This window comes from Carcharodon carcharias, chromosome X, assembly GCF_017639515.1.
Source record: "Carcharodon carcharias isolate sCarCar2 chromosome X, sCarCar2.pri, whole genome shotgun sequence".
NCBI lineage: Eukaryota > Metazoa > Chordata > Chondrichthyes > Lamniformes > Lamnidae > Carcharodon > Carcharodon carcharias.
In genome coordinates this window covers 9,163,371-9,182,366 of record NC_054507.1, presented here as the reverse complement: position 1 = coordinate 9,182,366, position 18,996 = coordinate 9,163,371, and the positions used below count along the sequence as shown (strand labels likewise).

Below are 18,996 nucleotides of genomic sequence, written 5' to 3'. Positions count from 1 at the left end.
GGACGGTGTAGAGGAAGCTTTACTCTGTATCTAACCCCGTGCTGTACCTTTCCTGAGAGTGTTTGATGGGGACGGTGTAGAGGAAGCTTTACTCTGTATCTAACCCCGTGCTGTACCTGCCCTGGGAGTGTTTGATGGGGACAGTGTAGAGGGAGCTTTACTCTGTATCTAACCCCGTGCTGTACCTGTCCTGGGAGTGTTTGATGGGACAATGTGGTTTGAATTGTACAGAATGTCAATCATTGAGTGAATCACTGAAAAACTGTAATTTTATATATTTTTAAAGGGCTTCCTGAACTTGAAGTGGTCCCGCTTTGCTCGTGTTGTCTTCACTCGATCCATTGCTATCACTCCAACACTGCTGGTTGCATTGTTCCAAGATGTGGAACATCTGACTGGAATGAATGACTTCCTAAATGTTCTTCAAAGCATGCAGGTGAGAGGATTCCCCTTCAACAACAAGATCTTGTACATGTCTTTGAAATATAAAAAGGCACTTCACAGACAAATTAGAGGAAAATCCCACAGAAAGAAGAGAGATTAGGAGGCTTGACAGCCTAATAAAAGGGTTGTTGGTCTGAGTTTTTAAATAGTTAAAGTGAAGTTTGGAGAGAGTGTTTCAGAGAGCAGGGCTGAGGTACCCATTTTAAAAAAAATGTTTTCAGAAAAATAGCTTTTCCACCTATTGGGAGCAGGGAGACGGGCATGTGCAGGAGAGATGATGGCAAGAGTGGGATGCGCAGAAGGCATTGGGAACAGAACTTTTTAAGAGATGGTATAAGACTTAAGTAGATAGCAGTATTTGAGTGAGATAAGGTTAAGGAGTAATTTATTTTTGGGGACAGGAATTTGAAGTTCAGTGTGTGGCCGGACAGGGTGGCAGTGTAGAATGGCGAGGATGCAGCTAAAAGCCAAGTAAGGTTTGTACAGACCAGAATACAGGCTGGTGAGTTTTGAATAGGTCAGAGATTATGGAGGATGGAGGCCAACAAGCTGGGTATTGGGGTAGTCAATTTTAGTTAAAGGCCCCGTTCAAGGTCAAAAGGTGACCGAGGTTGCGGATGGTCTCTGGCTGAAGACGAGGATGGAGTCGGTGGCAAGGGAGCTATATTTGTGGTGGGGTCTAAAGACAATGGCTTCACTGTTTCTGATGTTGATGAGGAATGTGTGACTAACCCATGCTTAGATGTTGGATAAGCACACTGGCAGCACAAAGGCAGAGAGGAATTTTCATGCATAGAAGCAAACAACATTTTTAAGAGAGTGTGGGGAAATCTGGATTCAACAGTGTTTGGACTGTATTACTTGTGTGGAATACTGGTTTGTAACCGCATCTGTTTAACTTGCACCTCCCCCCGCCAATTGCGGTGAGATTTCATATGGCTTTGAGCAGCATGACCTGATGGGATGTGAATGCAATGTACAAATTCAAGAGACAATCCGATAAACTTCTGCAGAGCAGATTGAGGAGGTGGGATTAAGATTAAAAAGGACAAAACTGTGGGTCTAATTCTATTTCTCTGCTTCTAAAAATCCTCATGTTGGATTCTTTGAAGAGTTGGGCATTGACATTTTGTTTTTCCTTTAAGATTGATGGTGCAGGTCCTTTCTAGTGAAAAATAAAAAGGGTTGGATCATTTTTGTTTGATGTCATTCTTTGCTAGTTCACTCCCTTCAGTCCTAGAACACCAGCCTCAGTAAACGCCAGTCCTGGATCACCCAGTCCACTCCTGGTGAAAAAGTGCCAGTGAACCCTGACCCAGTCCTGGTCCCACACATTCTTTCCTGTCATGTTTCAATTGTTGTTGTCAAGATATTGTCTGGGGCTCCTTGGCAAATATAATACAATTATAAAATAATTACTTAAACAAAAACAGAAAATGCTGGAAATACTCAGATGGTCAGGCAGCATCTGTGGAGAGAAACAGAGTTAAGGTTTCAGGTCAATGCCTTATTATCAGAATTTGGAAAAATTAGAAACATAATAGGTTTTAAGCAAATGAAAGGGGAGAGGTTGGACAAAGAACAAAAGGGAAGGCCTGTGATAGGCTGGGAGAGAGTAAATGGCAAAAGGGATCATGGTGCATGGCCAAAGGAGTGGTGATGGGCCAAAGAAATGAAAGATGTGTCTAGAGAAGGTGTGAATGGCAGAATGATGAATAGCTGCTGTCCAAAAGCAAACTAAAAGTGATAAACAACAGTAAAAACAACCAGCAAAGAAAAAGGAAGCAAAATTGGGGCAGAGCTTAACAGCTGAAATTGTTGAAGTCCATATTGAGTGGCTTATGGAAACATGAGGTGCTGTTCCTTGAGCTTGCGTTGAACTTCTTTGGAACACTGCAGGAGGCCGAGACACAGAGGTCAGTATGAGAGCAAGGTGGAGAATTAAAATGACAGACAACTGGAAGCTAGGGTTCATTCTTACAGACTGAATGGAGGTGTTCTACAAAGTGGTCACCCAGTCTGTATTTGGTCTCCCCAATGTAGAGCAGACTCCATTGTGAGCAAAAAAATAAAAGTATATAAATTGAAATCAGGAAATCGCTGCTTCACTTGGAAGGAGTGTTTGTGGCCTTGGATGGTGAGGAGGAAGTAGGTAAAAGGATCTCCTGCACTTGTAGTAGTCCCGGAAGACATCAAAGTGCAAGAAATTTTGATGGTTGCCAACAAACTAGAGAACAAACTAATCAGAGAGATGAAACCAAAGGAATTAGGTAGTTAGGAGGAATTTGGAGTTTATTCTGAAGTACCAGATCGGGGACAGCCAGCCTTGTCCTAGATGGATTTGTACAGAAAAGGTCCTTACAGATGGGCCTCATAAAGCTAAAGTGAGGCTCGTTTCTCAGGGCTTTGAAGGACGATTGGACAACACAGATGTTAGAGTGGACTGTCCCACAGCGGGAAAAGTAATTCTGGAAGTCTTTTTAGCTTTTTAGGCCACACATTGATGGGAGTGTAGATCAATTAACATAAAAGCTATGTTTCTGCAGGCTGAAAAATTTCAGAGAAGTGTTTCTGAAACCACCTAAAGAGGCAAGTGATGCAGAAGGGAAACTATGGAAAATAAACAATGCGTTTATGGCCTGAATGATGTCTCGAGGATGTGGCATTTTTCAGTGAGATCTGTTTTACTGAAAGCAGGATGTGTTCAACTAAAAGCAAATGTTTAATTGGTATTAAAAAGGGAAACTTTCAGGCATCTTCATGATGCATGTTGATGATTTCTAATGGAGCGGTACTGTGGAATTTAAGAAATGTGTTATTAATACGATTCAAGTGGAATTTAAGATTGGAACTCAGGCTTCAGGGGCTTTTAACTATATTGATTTAGCTAGAATAGGTCTGGAATACCTTTGAATCAGTAATCCTAGCTAGAGGGTGGTATTCCTATCCCAGTTAATTGTGCTAGGTCATCACAGAAAGGTAATTTCACATCTAAAGAAGAAACAGAATAGCATGAAGCTTGATTGGTCGCTTGAATTGGCTATGCATTCAGACAAGACCAGATGCTAGTTTTGATGTATTGTAACTAAGTACTACGATGAAGCACCCTAAAGTCGAGGACGTTTTAAGCGCAAATGAAACATTAAAAAAATTAACTTTGGAAAAACCCGTACTTAAGTTTCCATCCTTGGGTGACTCAACATGAAATTAGTTATTTTTAGTGATGCTTCTCATGCTAATCTTCCTGACGGGTGTTAGATTGCTAAGAAAATAGAGTTGGTTAAAGTACTTCAGCTGCGGAAACGTTGGCTCTTATGGAAGCAGTGGAAATGGGATGTTTGTCAACTGTTGTACTTTAGGGGAAATTCTATACAAGGGTCATGCTGAAGATAGTTTGCCCATCGAATGTTACATAAATAATCATTCCTTGTGAGATAATGTTCACTCGACTGAAAGTGTAAATGTATAAAGATTTGAGGATTGACCTTGCCAGCATGAAGCAAATGTTAGCGAAAGGGAAAATCTCCAAGTTCAAACGGGCTGATGCAAGTCATCAATTATCTGATTGTTTCACAAAAAGGAGTGCTTGTCCCAAAAGGTTATTAGGGGGTGTCCCTAGAAGAAGGGTGTTTTGTAATGTAACGCTTTACAGCGAGTATGGCAAGTTCTTTTTTACTTCTTCAATTTGCTTGGAAATATTGTTTGTGGATGTTATGTAAATTTTGTTTAAGAAAAGAAAAAATGGGCTTGTGTTCTTGTTACGATTGTATCTGTATAATTCTGGTTTAATTCATGGTGGCACAGCCCTCCTGACCCAGCTCTAACAGATGACCTTTCAACTCTTTGTAGCTGCCATTTGCACTGATCCCGATATTGACATTTACAAGTATGAGCTCAGTAATGCACGATTTCGTCAATGGCCTGTAAGTAATCTAAATGCTGATTATTTTTCTTTCACCTCTGTCTTGTAATTAAAAAAGAGAATTGCACAGTTCACGTATCTGTTACTCTGCATATACAATCTTAGAATAGATTCCAGCTGTAACTCAGCCCTGGGTATCTGGTATTCTATATGTAAACACCCAAACCCCTTGATAAGATTCCAGCCCATCAATCATTTCTGGCCTTGCCAGCAATACCCACACCCAAGAACCAATTAAAAAACAAACAGCCTAGACTCAAGTGTAGGCTATAACATAAAGGTTACAGATGGTACCAAACATGGGGAAAATAGTAGATAATGATAGTTAGAAGCTTCATATTGGTGAAATGGGCAGAAACATGGCAGATGAGTTCAGTGAAGTGATGAATGCACTTTGGGAGGACTAAAATAGAAAGACAGTTTACTATAAATGAAAAGTGTCAATGAGAAGAGAGACCTCAGTGTCCATAATAAATCCTTAAAGGTGACACTGCAAGATTGTGATTTAAAAAAAGCCTATGGGTTACTTGGCGCTCTAAATAGAGAAATAGAATATAAAAGCAAAGAGATCATGTTAGAACTTTATAAATCACTGGTTAGGGAACAACTGAATGATTGTGGACAATTTGGGGACATCACAAGTCAGAAAAGATGTAAACATCTTAGCATATGAAAGAGGCTTACCAGAGAAGAGGGTGAGTTTGGAAAAGTTAAGACTTTTCTCCTTAGAACTGGGAAGATTTCAAAATTTAAGGATGAAATGAAACTTGGAAGCATTGTGACTGTGAGGAGGATAATGTAGAACTTCAAAAAGACAGAGACAGGTTTGTGGAATGGTGGGGGGCAGATGAAATTCAATGGAGAGAAAGGTGAAGTGATTCATTTTGGTAGGAAGAATGCGGAGAGACATTGTAGAAATAGAGGCAGAGGGAGCTTGGTATATATGTGCATAAATCATTGAAGGTGGCAGGGCAGGTTGAGTGTGTGGTTAATAAAGCATACAGTATCCTAGGCTTTACTAATGGGGGCACAGAGTACAAGAACAAGGAGGTTCTGCTCAACTTGTGTAGAACACTGTTTCAGCCTCAGTATTGCATTTGGTTCTGGGCGCTGCACTTTGGGAAGGATGTGAAGGCATTAGAGAGGGTGCAGAAAAGATTCACGAGAATGGTTCCAGGGATGAGGGACTTCAGTTAGGAAGATAGATTGGAGAAATAGGACTGTTTTCCTTGGAGAAAAGAAGGTTGAGAGGAGATTTGATAGACATATTCAGTATCATGAGGGGCCTAGATAAAGTAGATAGGGAGAAACTGTTCCCATTGGTGGAAGGATCGAGAATGAGAGGGCACCGATTTAAGGTGATTGGCAAAAGAATCAATGGAAACATGAGGAACCTTTTTTACACAGCAAGTGGTTAGGATCTGGAATGCGCTGCCTGTGTGTGGTGGAAGCAGGTCAATCGAGGCTTTCGAAAGGCATTTGGATCCTTATCTGAAAAGGAAGAATGTACAGAGTTATGGAACAGGTGAGAGAATAGCACAAGGTGGCTTGCTCATTCAGAGAGCCAGTCTAGACATGATGGGCCAAATGGCAGCCATCTGTACTGTAAGGATTCTGTGATTAAGAGGTGACCTAATTAAGGTTTTCAAGATGAGAAGTTTTGATAAATTGGGGAAAATTGTTCCGCCTGGGGAGTGACTAGAGGTCATAGATGTAAAATTATTGGCTAACAATCCAGAGGGGAGATGAGGAGTGACAGTATTGGTGTGTAGAGAAAGGACTGATGTACAGGAGAGGTTCAAACAGAGTCAATATGATTTGAGATTAAAGTTAAAAAGCGACTGTTAAATCAGTGGGATTGTGGCCCCAACCTTCTAATTGTGGAAGGGAAATGGAAAGGAAATCTATAAACAGAGTGAGGAAATAACAAGATTATTGTTCCGGGAGGTTTTAATTACCCTCTGATTGATTGACACAGGAAGGGAGTAAATAGAACAAAGGGAATGGAATTCCTGCAAAGTGTGAAGGGTTCCTTCCTTGAGGCTGACAAGGGGAGAAACAGTGCTAGATCTGAGTGATGAAATAGATCGGATAAATGATTTGAATGTGGGTGAACACTTGAACAATAGTGAACATAATATAAGACCCAAAGTCCAAACAGAAAAGAAAAATGTTAGTATAAAAACCAAGGGGAAGAGGGAAATCTTGAATTGATGAAATGTAAAATGAGAGATATTAAAATAAATGAAAGGCAAATATTAGAGAAATTTAAGATAAAGGAGGACAAAGTGCTGGGACCTCATGGGAAACATCTGCGGCTTCTGAGGGAAGGGGAAGAAATAGTGAAGGCTTTTAAAATTATATTTAAGTCTATGGAGAGTGGGTGTGTTTGAGGACTAGGGAATCACTGATATAATATCCATTCTCAAAAAAGGAGACAGAGTAAATCTGGGTAATTACAGGACAGCTAGTTTAGCATCTTTGTAATCTTTAAAGATGAAATTACTGAATATCTAGATGAAAAGAAAATAATTAGAAACAGCAGCCAGCACAGATTTCAGAAAGTATCATCATGCTTAACAAACTTGATGCTATTGAGGGTTTTAAACTAATCTGGCAGGAGGGATGGGCATCAGGATGAAACATTAGAGAGGAAACAAGGTGTATAGAGGACTGGGAGAGCCACATAACACTAGAGTAAACAATTGTTCAGAAATGGGAGGGATCAGATGGTGTAAATATGAGGCAGCCTAGATTGTACATCAATGCCTGGAGCGTGGTAACTGCTGGTGAGCTGAAGGCACAAGTTGCCACATGACACTGACATTGTGGCAATAGCAGAGACCCAGCTCTGAGAAGAAGAGGATTGATAACTTAATATTCCTAAGTACAAGATATTCAGGAAAGACACTAAGGGAAAAAAGAGGGGTGTCAGTATTGATCAAGTAAACTATAATAGCACTGGAGAGGGATGATTACGTTGAGGATTCAAATAATCTGTTTGGATACAATTGAGGAAAAACAGCCGAGTTATTATGCTACTGGGTGTATACCATACACCATCAAATAATGGGAAGGAGATAGAGGAACAAATTTGCAGGTAGATTGCTGAATGATGCAGGAACTAGAGTAGAGACGTCAGTTATCTTAATATAAACTGGGCTGGTAACAGTGTAAAGGACAAAGAGGGGGAATAATTCCTGAAATATGTGCAAGAGAACTTTCTTATTCAGTGTGTTTCCTGCCTAATGTATGGCTGTGAATGCTGGACCATTTAGAAGAGTGATGAGGCTCAAATAAGAGCGTTTGAAATGAAAGGACTCGGATGGATATTACATGTGGCATGGGCGGCCAAGCAGACAATCGAGTGGGTGCTCGAGAAAGCTGGCGTTAAGAGGAACTTGTTTGAGGCAGTGACATCAAGGAGGCTCACATATTTTGGACATGTGATGTGAGCAGGAGGGGAGTGTTCAGAAAAAGAAGCAATGCAAGGCAAAACAGCTGGAAAAATTCAAAAAGACCAAAGCTGGCATGGATGGATAATATTAGAACATTGTCTGGTGCCTCTGGGATAGGCATTGGGGGCAACGGAGAATAGAAATCGGCAGAGAAAGATTGTTCATAGTGCGACCAACCCGTGGAACAAGGATGCGTGAAAGACAAGACAAAGGAATTAGGGGAAGGGGAGCAAACGTGGTTGAAACTGGTTAGAAAGGAGGAGGTAGTTAAGGGTGATTTTTCCCAGTGATTGGAAATAGATAGTGGTGTTCTGCAGGATTCTGTTCTGGGACCACGATGTTCACTGTGCACCAATGATTATGATGTATGACTGTAGGGAGTGAGGTCCAAATTTGCAGATGGTACTAAAAATAGGCATAGTAACCAAGTGTGAGGACCAGAGCAAGTTGCAAGAACATTAATAAGATAGTGGAATGGGCAAAAAAAGTCACTTGGAAATGTGAGGTGGTACATTTTGGTATATGTAAAAAAAAAAGTATGTACTTTGAATGGGTAAAAGCTGGGTAATGTGGAAGAGCAGAGTGATTTGGCATTGAAGATGAGGACAGGAGTAGGTCATCCAGCCCCTTATGCCATTCAGTTAGACCTTGGTTGATGTGCACGTCAACTTGGGCTGGAAAAGGTCAGGAAGAAGGGGATACTGATATCGGGATAATTGTAAAAGATTTCTAACAGAGCAGGAGAAGCTTCATTTACCCAGCGGGATGTGAAGCTGTGGGATGTGCTACTGGAGTCATTGATTGAAACAGAGAATGTGTCAACATTTGGGAATCAGTTAGATGGGTGGTTGAAGCAAAGGGGTATAAAGGGATATTCTGGGAGCATGGGATTAGAATACATGGGATGGAAAAGCACCAACATGCAGTGGTGGGGCTGATTGGCCTGCTTCCATGTTGTAATTTCTGTGTATTTCTATGTTAAATTGGCCTTGGCCTGTTTGAGACTCTGCTGTTAGAGTGATGAGGCCTTAAGCATAATTAACGTTTGTGTGTTTTTTTCCTAGGGCCTGGAAGATTGCTGGCGGAATCATTGTTGTTATCATCTGTGCAATTAATATGTACTTTGTGATAGTTTATGTTTCGAGTCTGGGGCATGTGGCACTTTACCTGGTTGCAGCCGTCATTTCAGTTGCATACTTGAGTTTTGTCGCTTACCTGGTAAGTCCTGGCACAGATTCTTCAGTTATATAGTTACAAGTCATGAAAAGTGCTTTGATACTGTCTCAGTTGGTGCATGCACTGCTCGGTGTGTTGCTGATGCAAAGCTGCAAAGTCCAAGTCCAGTTGGGTGTACAGAACATAATTTCAAAATTTGCAGACGATACAAACCTCAAATGTAGTAAATAGTGAGGAGGGTAGTAATAAACTTCAGGAAGATATCAACAGACTGGTGAAATGGGCAGATGCATGGCAAATGAAATAAACACAAGGGGGTGAAGTGATACATTTGATAGGAGGAATGAGGAGAGGCAATGTGGATTCACTAGCACAAGCTTTACTAGGGTGCGGGTACAGAGAGACATGGGGGATAATGTGTAAGCTTTGAAGGTAGAAGTAGTTGAGAAAGTTGTTTAAAAAAGAAAAGCAAATGGGATCTTTGGCTTTATTAATAGAGGAATAGAATTCAAACCAAAGAAGCTATGCTAAACTTGTATAAAACACTGGCTATGCCTAGCTGGAGTATTTTGTTCAATACTGGGCACTACAAGCATGTCAAGGCCTTGGAGAGGGTGCAGAAGAATTTTACTAGAATGGTATCAGATATGCGGGACTTCTGTTATGTGGAGAGACTAGAAAAGCTTATTCCCCTGAGGGCATTCGGGCTTGGGCTGATAAGTGGCAAGTACCATTGACACTACACAAGTGCCAGGCAATGACCATCTCCAACAAGAGAGAATCTAACCATCTCCCTTGACATCCAATGTCATTACCATCACTGAGTCCCCCACTATCAACATCCTGGGGCCAGAAACTGAACTGGACTAGCCATGTAAGCACTGTGACTATAAGAGCAGGTCAGAGGCTGGGAATTCTGTGGCAAATAACTCACCTCCTGACTCCCCAAAGCCTGTCCACCATCTACAAGGCACAAGTCAGGAGTGTGATGGAATACTCTCCACTTGCCTGGATGAGTGCAGCTCCTACAACACTCAAGAAGCTCGACACTATCCAGGACAAAGCAGCCCTGCTTGCTTTGGCACCCCATCCACCAACTTAAACATCCACTCCCTCCACCACCAACACACAGAGGCAGCAGTGTGTGTACCATCTACAAAATGCACTGCATGAACTCACCAAGGCTCCTTAGACAGCACCTTCCAAATCCATGACCACTACCGTCTAGAAGGACAAGGGCAGCAGATAGATGGGAACACCACCACCTGGAAGTTCTCCTCCAAGTCACTCACCATCCTGACTTGGAACTATATCGCTGTTCCTTCACTGTCCTGGAAAATCCTGGAACTCCCTATACCAGATGGACTCAATGGTTCAAGAAGATGACTCACCATCACCTTCAAGAATAATTCAGGATGTGCGATAAATGCCAGCAACACTCCTATCCCATGAAAGAATTTTAAAATAGGTTACAAGGAGATTTGCTAAAGGTGTTGAAAATCATGAATGGTTTTGATAGATTAAATAAAGAGAAACTGTTTCCAGATGCAGAAGGGTCAGTGACCAGAGAATACAGCTTTAAGATGATTGACAAAGGAACCAGAGGTGACACGAGGAAAGCATTTGCTTTACACAATGGATGGTTGAGCTGGAATGCGCTGCCTGATTAGGCTGGTGAAACAGTTTCAGTTGTAACATTAAAATGAGAACTACAGAGCTACTAGAAGGGGAAAAATTTACAGGCTTTAGGGAAAGAGCAAGGAAATGGAACTAATGGTTAGTTCTTTCAAAGAGCTGGCACAGGCACGATGGGCTAAATGGTCTCCTGTGCTGTATCACTCTATGAATCCCAGCCTGTGCTGTGTTTCTTGTCTGGAATGGTGTTGCAGGAGGTAGCAGATTGGGTGAGGATCCCTGACAGGATGTTCCTGCTGCTAATAGCTATCCAGTGACGTTTGTTAGAAGTGCATGTGCTGTCTGAACATGACCCTCTGTTCTGGTGCCTTTGTCTGGCAGCACTTGCTGTGTTGGCCCAGTGATCAAGAACTGTTTGAGGGCAGCTGGCACATGTACCCAAGAAAGAGGCACCCCTCCCAGATTGAAATTAGAGCGAGGAGTTTCTACAGAACCAGTACAGCATCCAAGAAAATCCATGCAAACTAGGTTGGGTTGGGAGTTTTCTTTGAGTTGCAGATGCACAGTTAGCAGCAGTTCTGTACTGACAGAAGAATGAGGCATATCTGAAAGTTAATCAGAAAAATGCAGAGAGCTCATTTTGAGTGTGTCGTTCAAAATGTCAGCACACTTGCTCTCTGTGAGGGGCATTCGGGTTGTAAACCTATTTTTTCTAAACACGTTTATGATTCTAGTACACCCAACACAGAGAAAATCTTTCTCTGCTTCTGGAAATTACTCCCCTGAAACGGGTGATTGCCATACACCGGAAAGGATCCGGCAACCAACTGGGCCTGTTGCTTCAACTTGGGGGGTGGTGGAAGGAATCCTCTGAGTGATTTACTTTATAAAGTGACCTTTGTTTTGCTTTTTTTTCCTTGTCCCTCTAGGCCTGGTACTGTGCAGTCTCACTGGGAGTCCCCATTCTGAACTGCGGACGCACGGTAAGCAACAGCAGTGCTGTGCTTATAGAAGAGCGAGACGAGTCTGACCGTTAACCAGAGAAAGCTCCTTTATACATCCCTGTGTCAAGATGCCGGGGCCTAGCTTTCTTGGGTTGCGCTCTGCGCACTGTTCCATGGGGAACTACATGAAAGCTATTCTAATTCAAGCTTTCTCCAGAGGGAAGTCTGTAAAATAGTTCTTGTGAATGAAACAACCATCGTAGGGTCTTAGGATCAATAATATTAATTAGAAGCTTTAAAGTAAACCTTGGTCTAACACATTACTTTTTAGATCTCAGATAATTGTGCAGATGTGGCAGTGGATGATCTTCCTTTTCCACCCCCGGCCCACCCCCCTCGATCCCAAGAGTCTGATGCTCTCAACATTTATTGTAAATCCCAAACGTGTATTTTATAAAGGTGCTGTGCAGTCATGATTTAAGATGTACAAGTTCTGTTGAGAACGATTTGTAATGTTTTTAAATGAAAACAATTTTATAAAAGCAATCAGTGTGGACCGCTGTAGCCAGACATTTGCTGGCCCAACACTCGAGGCAGGTCTGTCTTCAGACCATTAACTGACACAACAGTGCTCCTCCCCTCCATGTATGAAGTGATTTATTAGGTGACGGTGTAGCTTCAGCCTCCTTCTCAGCTCCCTGCCAGTGAGAGAGGGAGGGCCACAGAGTCACCAATATATAAAGGCAATGTTTTAGCCTTGAAGTATTTTCACTAAGGATTGCCACAGTTTGAAACATGTTAACATGGGTTTGAGATGAAAATGGAAGTTTAACTGGGTGAAATAAGAACAGAAAGTGCTGGAAAAACTCATGCGGTCTGGCAGCATCTGTGGAGAAAGAAACAGTTAATGTTCCGAGTCCAAATGACTCTTCGGTTCTGAGGAAGAGTCATATTGGACTCAAAACGTTAACTCTGTTTCTCTCGCCACAGACACTACCACACCTGCTGAGTTTTTCCAGCACTCAGTTTTTATTTCAGATTTCCAGCATCCACAGTATTTTGTTTTTAGTTTAACTGGGTGCTTACTTTAAAAGTGTGAATTGTGATGCATTCCCATAGACCTGGTTTACAGCTTTCCTTAACTATGAGATCAGAAACTGGGATTCTGTAAACTGTCTCTGGACTGACCAAGCAGCTTAACGTGCCTGCAGGGTTCAAAGCCACATCTCCAGCAATGTTAGCAAATTTGAGTCTGAACTGTGCTACCTCCCCAAGTGAACCAACTTGCTTTGCTTCAGTTAGCATTCCCAACAATGGTTTTGTACATTTTCTGTGTATTTTAACCCTGCTGGTACCTGCATCACACTGTGTCACGCAAGGTCCTGGTTCACTGTGTGTGACCGAGACTGTACCCTCGTACCTGGCACTTGTGGGATTGTTTCTAATAGTATGGATTATATTTTGATTTGCCCAGTTTCAATCTTCAGACCGTAGTTTTAACATAGAGTTACCAATTTAAAATAAACTCGAGATCTAAACCATAAGTTTCATATGAGAACTTGTTTTTGTTACTATAGCATTAACTTGCTTACAATGAAGTGGGTTCAACTGACAGTATCTCCTCTCCTAAATGGGGTAGTTAACCCTGATAGATCAGATAGTGCAGGGGGTTCTGGCAATTGCTTAATGGTTTTGAAAATGTCAAATGGCAGATGTGTTTGAAGTAATGATGTGTGTACTTTTAATTAAAAGTATTCTGGGATTGACCTGACACCCCCAGCTATTCTAACAGTCAAGATTCCCATTAAACTTTCCTTTCCCTGCCTCTCAAAATAAGTCTGACGCCTGTGTGCTGTAAGGAATAGACAAGTTTCAGGTGCAAAAGTGGGTTAGCCCCCACCTCCCAATCTCTCACGGTGCCCCTTGCTGTGGGGACACCTTGGCACAAAGGGCCTCAAAGGTATATAGAGGGAGAGGGATCAATCAGGGCAGTGGATGACAAGTGTGCTGATCACAATATCTGAGACAGTGGGAACTCATAGAAGAAAACAAGTTAGTACATTTCTCCCAGAATGGCATACTGGTGCTGTTCTAAGATTAGAACCGAGATGCACTGTTGCATCAGAACACACAATTCTTCACTCTGTATTGAACCCATGTTATACATGTCCTTGGGAGTGTTTGACGCTGGGCTTTTCCAGCACCAACACCCCTGACTTTAACAATCGCCAAATTAACAAGAAAGCAGTGCCTGTGTTGACAGTGTTGGTAGGTCCTGAGAGTATAACATTGGTGTGTGTGTGTTTGATACAGTAGTGCAGTTACCATCAGAGAGAGACCATGTTTTTGCTGAGGAAGCTGTTCCTGCAAGAAAAGCTTGCCCACTACCTCAGTCAACAAGCGCAGGTATAAAATATAGAGCAGTGGTTGGTAGATTATTGGTGACTTTGGGATCTCTTCCAATTGCTGTACCTCTGAACTTAGTAATATTTCAAGCCTGGAACATGTAATAACTGAATTCGCAACAGGGATACTTTTTTAGAAGTTTGTTACAAAGCCACGTTTCAAGTGTTGAATATTTTAAAGCTGTTGGAGTTTTGTCCCATTCTGGAATGAGTTGCTGCATATGATCTGGGAGATAAGAGGAGGAAGGCAGCCCAATTGCTGAGTCAGACATTCTGCCAGTGGTTGAGACTGAGCACTAGCTTGTGACTTTTTAACCAAGTAGCTGGGTTTGAATGTTGACTCGCCTTCAAATAAACATCAGGGACTCTGCCCGCCCTTTGGGAAAGGGAGCAAGGGGACGAGCATTTGGAACATTTCACACTTAATCCTCCAGGTTTTCAGCAACTCCTCTTACTGGCGTATAAAGGTTTCTTCATTTTCAATAATGTAGACGTGTCACAACCAGAAATTTCTGGCGCCTCGTTCCTCACACCAATCAATTATTTCCCTTTATTCCATGATTCGCCTGCTCTTGTCTCTTTTCTCGCTACAAATCTGAAAGGGTGGGAGTGGCAGAAACACTTGGCATCCCCTTCCATTGAGAGATGTTTCACAGATTGCACAGTGGGAGAGGGGCAGGCAAACAATAACCAGGAACTTTGGAGGGAATTGTGTATTGCTACTTAACACATGAGTGGGAGCAGCCCTGTTATGTCATGCCTTTTTTGTCACTTAACTGCTTGAATGATTTCCAAATTGTGCTGAGCACAAAGGAGAAACAACATCATGTGATTATTCAGGATATGAGGAGTCAGACTGTGATGTGTAGTTTAAACTGTTTCCAATCATGAAGTCCTGTTGATCACTTGAGAATTCTGTAATGGAACCATTGTTTTTTTTTTAAATAAATCAATTTGCTCGCATCTCTCTGTTATTGTCTTTATGAAGCAGCCCCTCACCATATAGCAGCTCCTAATGTGTTTGGGAGTTAATGCTGCCTCAATAATCCAGTCTCCCGAGTCAGCATTCGCCAATATTTCAGAGCCGACCAGTTTAAAATAATTGTAGAATGCTCCAGTGCCTGGCTTTTAATGTCATATACCCAGAGCATCATACTCTATTCCCAGAGCCTTTAGCAGTCCTGCTTCTCTCACTGTACCCCTTTTTACAGACTCTGTGCTCCATGTAACTGTGGACTATCAATCATGGTGTGGTGGGATAAACTGCTTTCCTGGTACTTTTTTGCCACCTTTCAGAAAAAAGGAAAGGGAAAAAGTGGGAGAAAATTTTACAAGTCATCACACAGTGAGGAAATATGTCCCATGAAAATACAACTATTGTTCCCAATGTTTTCTATCTCTTCCTATGGCAATTGCTTGTAGCAGCATCCCAGAGCTGCAAGAGTGGGGGAATCTCACGCACACAGATCCCTGCCCCATCACACAAGTTGCAGTTTTCCTCAAATTGGCCCTTCAGTGAGATATTGGCAGTTACTGTTACCACTGAATTGCTTGAACTTCACTGTCAACACTCAATGTATCACCTGGTCTATTACCTCCTGCCAGCAATAACAGCTTGTATTTATAGAGTGCCGTTAACATATAAAGCATCCCATGGCATTTCGCAGGGGTATTATAAAACAAAATGATACCAAACAATACAAGCAGAATTAGAGAAACGCAGACATCTCAGAGGGTTGTGGAGCTGGAGGAAATAACAGAGATAGGGAAGGCAAGGCCATGAAGGGATTTGAAAATCAGGATAAAGAATTTTAAAATCAAGATGTTACTTAACCACAATAACACACCCCAGTCAAAGCTCAATATGATTCAGAAGCTGGTCAGTTGTAGAAAAAAACCAAAGATTAATATCTACTCCAGAACTGGTGCTCATGGCAACCATTAATGAGTTATCTCCTCTTATATTCATGGTGAAGTATTTATATAATTAGTGCGCACAAAATAATTTGGAATTTTAATAGTGATCTGCCATCATAAGTTTGACTGTGTGCAGTCAATTTGAATGTGTGACCATTGACCAAATAACAGACTCTTTAAAAAAAATAATAAGGCCTAGGCCTCATCCCTGGCTTCTCTGACTGAGCTAATCTCATCCAGTATGGCCCTCAACCCCACACACCAAACAGGAAGATCCCAATCTCCATCTCGACCTGTGCTGATTTAGTTAAACTCACCTGAGACTGGTGAGGGTGCAACAGTTGTCCTGGGCATGACTGACTGAGCGAGGGGAAAATAAGGCCCTCCTCCTGATTATTATTGAGTGACCTATGTGTGATGAGACCCAAATCAGGCTGACCTGAGATATTCCTTCTTACCCCACGTCTTTCATTAATGTGCAACAGAAAGCCAGCCTGGCTGGCAGCAGCTTATTCATCACAGCCACACTTTGAAACAGTTATAGATTCTGGGCTGTGGATGTGTGTTGACTGTGCTCTCTGAAGCTCTGTGCTCCTGGTTGGTGAATGTTGCCAGTTTCAGTATTCAGTGTTTTGGCTCAATTGCTAACATTCTTGCCCTTGAGTCAAGTCAAGGGTCATCTCATTGATAGCACATTAAAATTGGCCTGTTAGGGTTTTTTTTGTAAGGCAGCACCTGTTGCCTGTCCCTGTCTGCCTTTGAGAAGGTAATGGTGAACTGCCTTCTTGAACCATTGCAGTCCATGTGGTGTAAGTTAGGTCTTAGAATGGTTACAGCACAAAAGGAGGCCATTTGGCCTGTTGTGTCTGTGCTGACTCTCTGCATGAGCAACTCAGCTGGTCCCACTCCCCTGCATTTATTTTCCTCTCCAGATAATGATCCAATTTCATTTTGGAAGCCCCGATTGAATCTGCCTCCACCACGCTCTCAGGTAGTGCATTCCAGATCCTAACTACTTGCATGAAGAAGTTTTTCCTCGTGTCTCCATTGCTTCTTTGCCAATCACCTTAAATCTGTGTCCCTCTGATTCTCGATCCTTCCACCAATGGGAACCATCTCTGCCAATCTACTCTGTCCAGACCATCATGATTTTGAACACCTCTATCAAATCTCCTCTGAACCTTCTCTCTAAGAAGAACAGCCCCAGCTTCTCCAAGCTATCCATTTCCCTTCTGTTTTGCTCCCTTGTACCTATTTTCCATCTGCCCTTCAGTACCTTGCCCATGTTCCTCGTGACTGAGTCCACTGAGTCTGTCGATAGGCTGTTTGCCTTCACATGAACTCTGTGCAAAAATAGGGCTATTTCTGTATTTAATATTTGATCGACAGTATCAACAGCACACAAACAATCACACTGTGGTAGTGATGATCAATGAGAATTACCGGTACCCAGACAGGTGTTTCCGTTTTTATTCAGAAACAAGCCTTTTTTTAATATCAAAGTTATTTTTCTAAAAGCTGGTGTGCAGATTTTGCTGCAAATGAACCTATTCCATCTGCATGCTGACATTAGGACAATCAGTACAAGTGCGAAGTACTGTCTAAAGGAGATGTGTGGGCGATATGGCAGCTTTCTGACATTAACAACTCAAGCAGTCTGTCAAACTGCAACAAAATGGCTCCACCATGAGCAACTTCCTGTTAACAGAAATCATAACCCTGGTTGCTCATCTTTAGTTGTAGCCGGAGATCTGAACTCTTGAGTGGAAAGGAAATTCGTACACGATGAAGGTCTACGCTAAACTGTTTCCTCCAAAGCACGGTCACCTCTCAAAAGCATTGTACTGTTTCAGTACCATAGGTCTCACCGCTTGGGTGACATGTAGCCTGTAAATAAATGTGTTTAACCCTGTAAGCAAAGGTCCGGAAGTGTGCTACACTTCCACCCATCAGAGGAGAGAGGAAAATATGATGATCCCAAGTGATTGCCACGGCTGTCACTGTGGGTACACTATTCCAGCGAGATATATCAAGACATAGAAATTGATTGTGGTAAAATGTACCAACTAATACTGTACCCCAGTGTTAGACAGTGACAGACCCATCCCCACTAGTACTGGACCCCAGTGTTACACAGTGACAGACCCGTCCCCACCAGTACTGTACCCCAGTGTTATAAACTGACAGACCCATCCCCACCAGTAATGTACCCCAGTGTTGTACAGTGACAGACCCGTCCCCACCAGTACTGTACCCAGTGTTATGCACTCACAGACCTCTCCCCACCAGTATTGTACCCCAGTGATATACAGTGGGAGACCTGTCCCCACCAGTACTCTACCCCAGTGTTATAAACTGACAGACCCGTCCCCACCAGTACGGTACCCCAGTGTTATGCACTGACAGACCTGACCCCACCAATACTGTACCGGAGGGTTATACAGTGACAGACCCATTCCCACCAGTACTATACCCCAGTGTTATACAGTGACAGACCCGTCCCCACCAACACTGTACCCCAGTGTTATACAGTGACAGACCCGTCCCCACCAGTACTGTAACCCAGTGTTATACACTGACAGACCCGTGACCACCAGTACTGTACCCCAGTGTTATACAGTGACAGACCAGTCCCCACCAGTACTGTACCCCAGTGTTATACAGTGACAGACCCGTCCCCACCAGTACTGTACCCAAGTGTTATAAAGTGACAGACCTGTCCCCACCAGTACTGTACCCCAGTGTTATACAGTGACAGACCCGTCCCCACCAGTCCTGTACCCCAGTGTTATACAGTGACAGACCTGTCCCCACCAGTAATGTACCCCAGTGTTATACAGTGACAGACCCGTCCCCACCTGTACTGTTCCCCAGTGTTATACAGTGACAGACCCGTCCCCACCAGTACTGTACCCCAGTGTTATACAGTGACAGACCCGTCCCCACCAGTACTGTATCCCAGTGTTATACAGTGACAGAACCGTCCCCACCAGTACTGTACCCCAGTGTCATACAGTGACAGACTCGTCCCCACCAGTACTGAACCCCAATGTTATACACTGACAGACCCGTCACCACCAGTACTGTATCCCAGT

General features: G+C 42.7%; 1 protein-coding gene across 4 annotated transcripts in view; it reads left to right on the top strand.

Annotated features, from left to right (window-relative positions):
- Positions 1 to 18,996, top strand: part of LOC121273335 (natural resistance-associated macrophage protein 2-like) — a 194,980-nt gene that overhangs the window by 109,399 nt on the left and 66,585 nt on the right. For all 4 annotated transcript variants that reach the window (XM_041180485.1, XM_041180484.1, XM_041180483.1 and 1 more), the window contains exons 13-16: positions 287 to 436; positions 4,294 to 4,367; positions 8,889 to 9,042; positions 11,565 to 11,618. In XM_041180485.1, the coding sequence (XP_041036419.1) occupies positions 287 to 436; positions 4,294 to 4,367; positions 8,889 to 9,042; positions 11,565 to 11,618 (432 nt within the window). The remainder of the gene's footprint in view (positions 1 to 286; positions 437 to 4,293; positions 4,368 to 8,888; positions 9,043 to 11,564; positions 11,619 to 18,996) is intronic.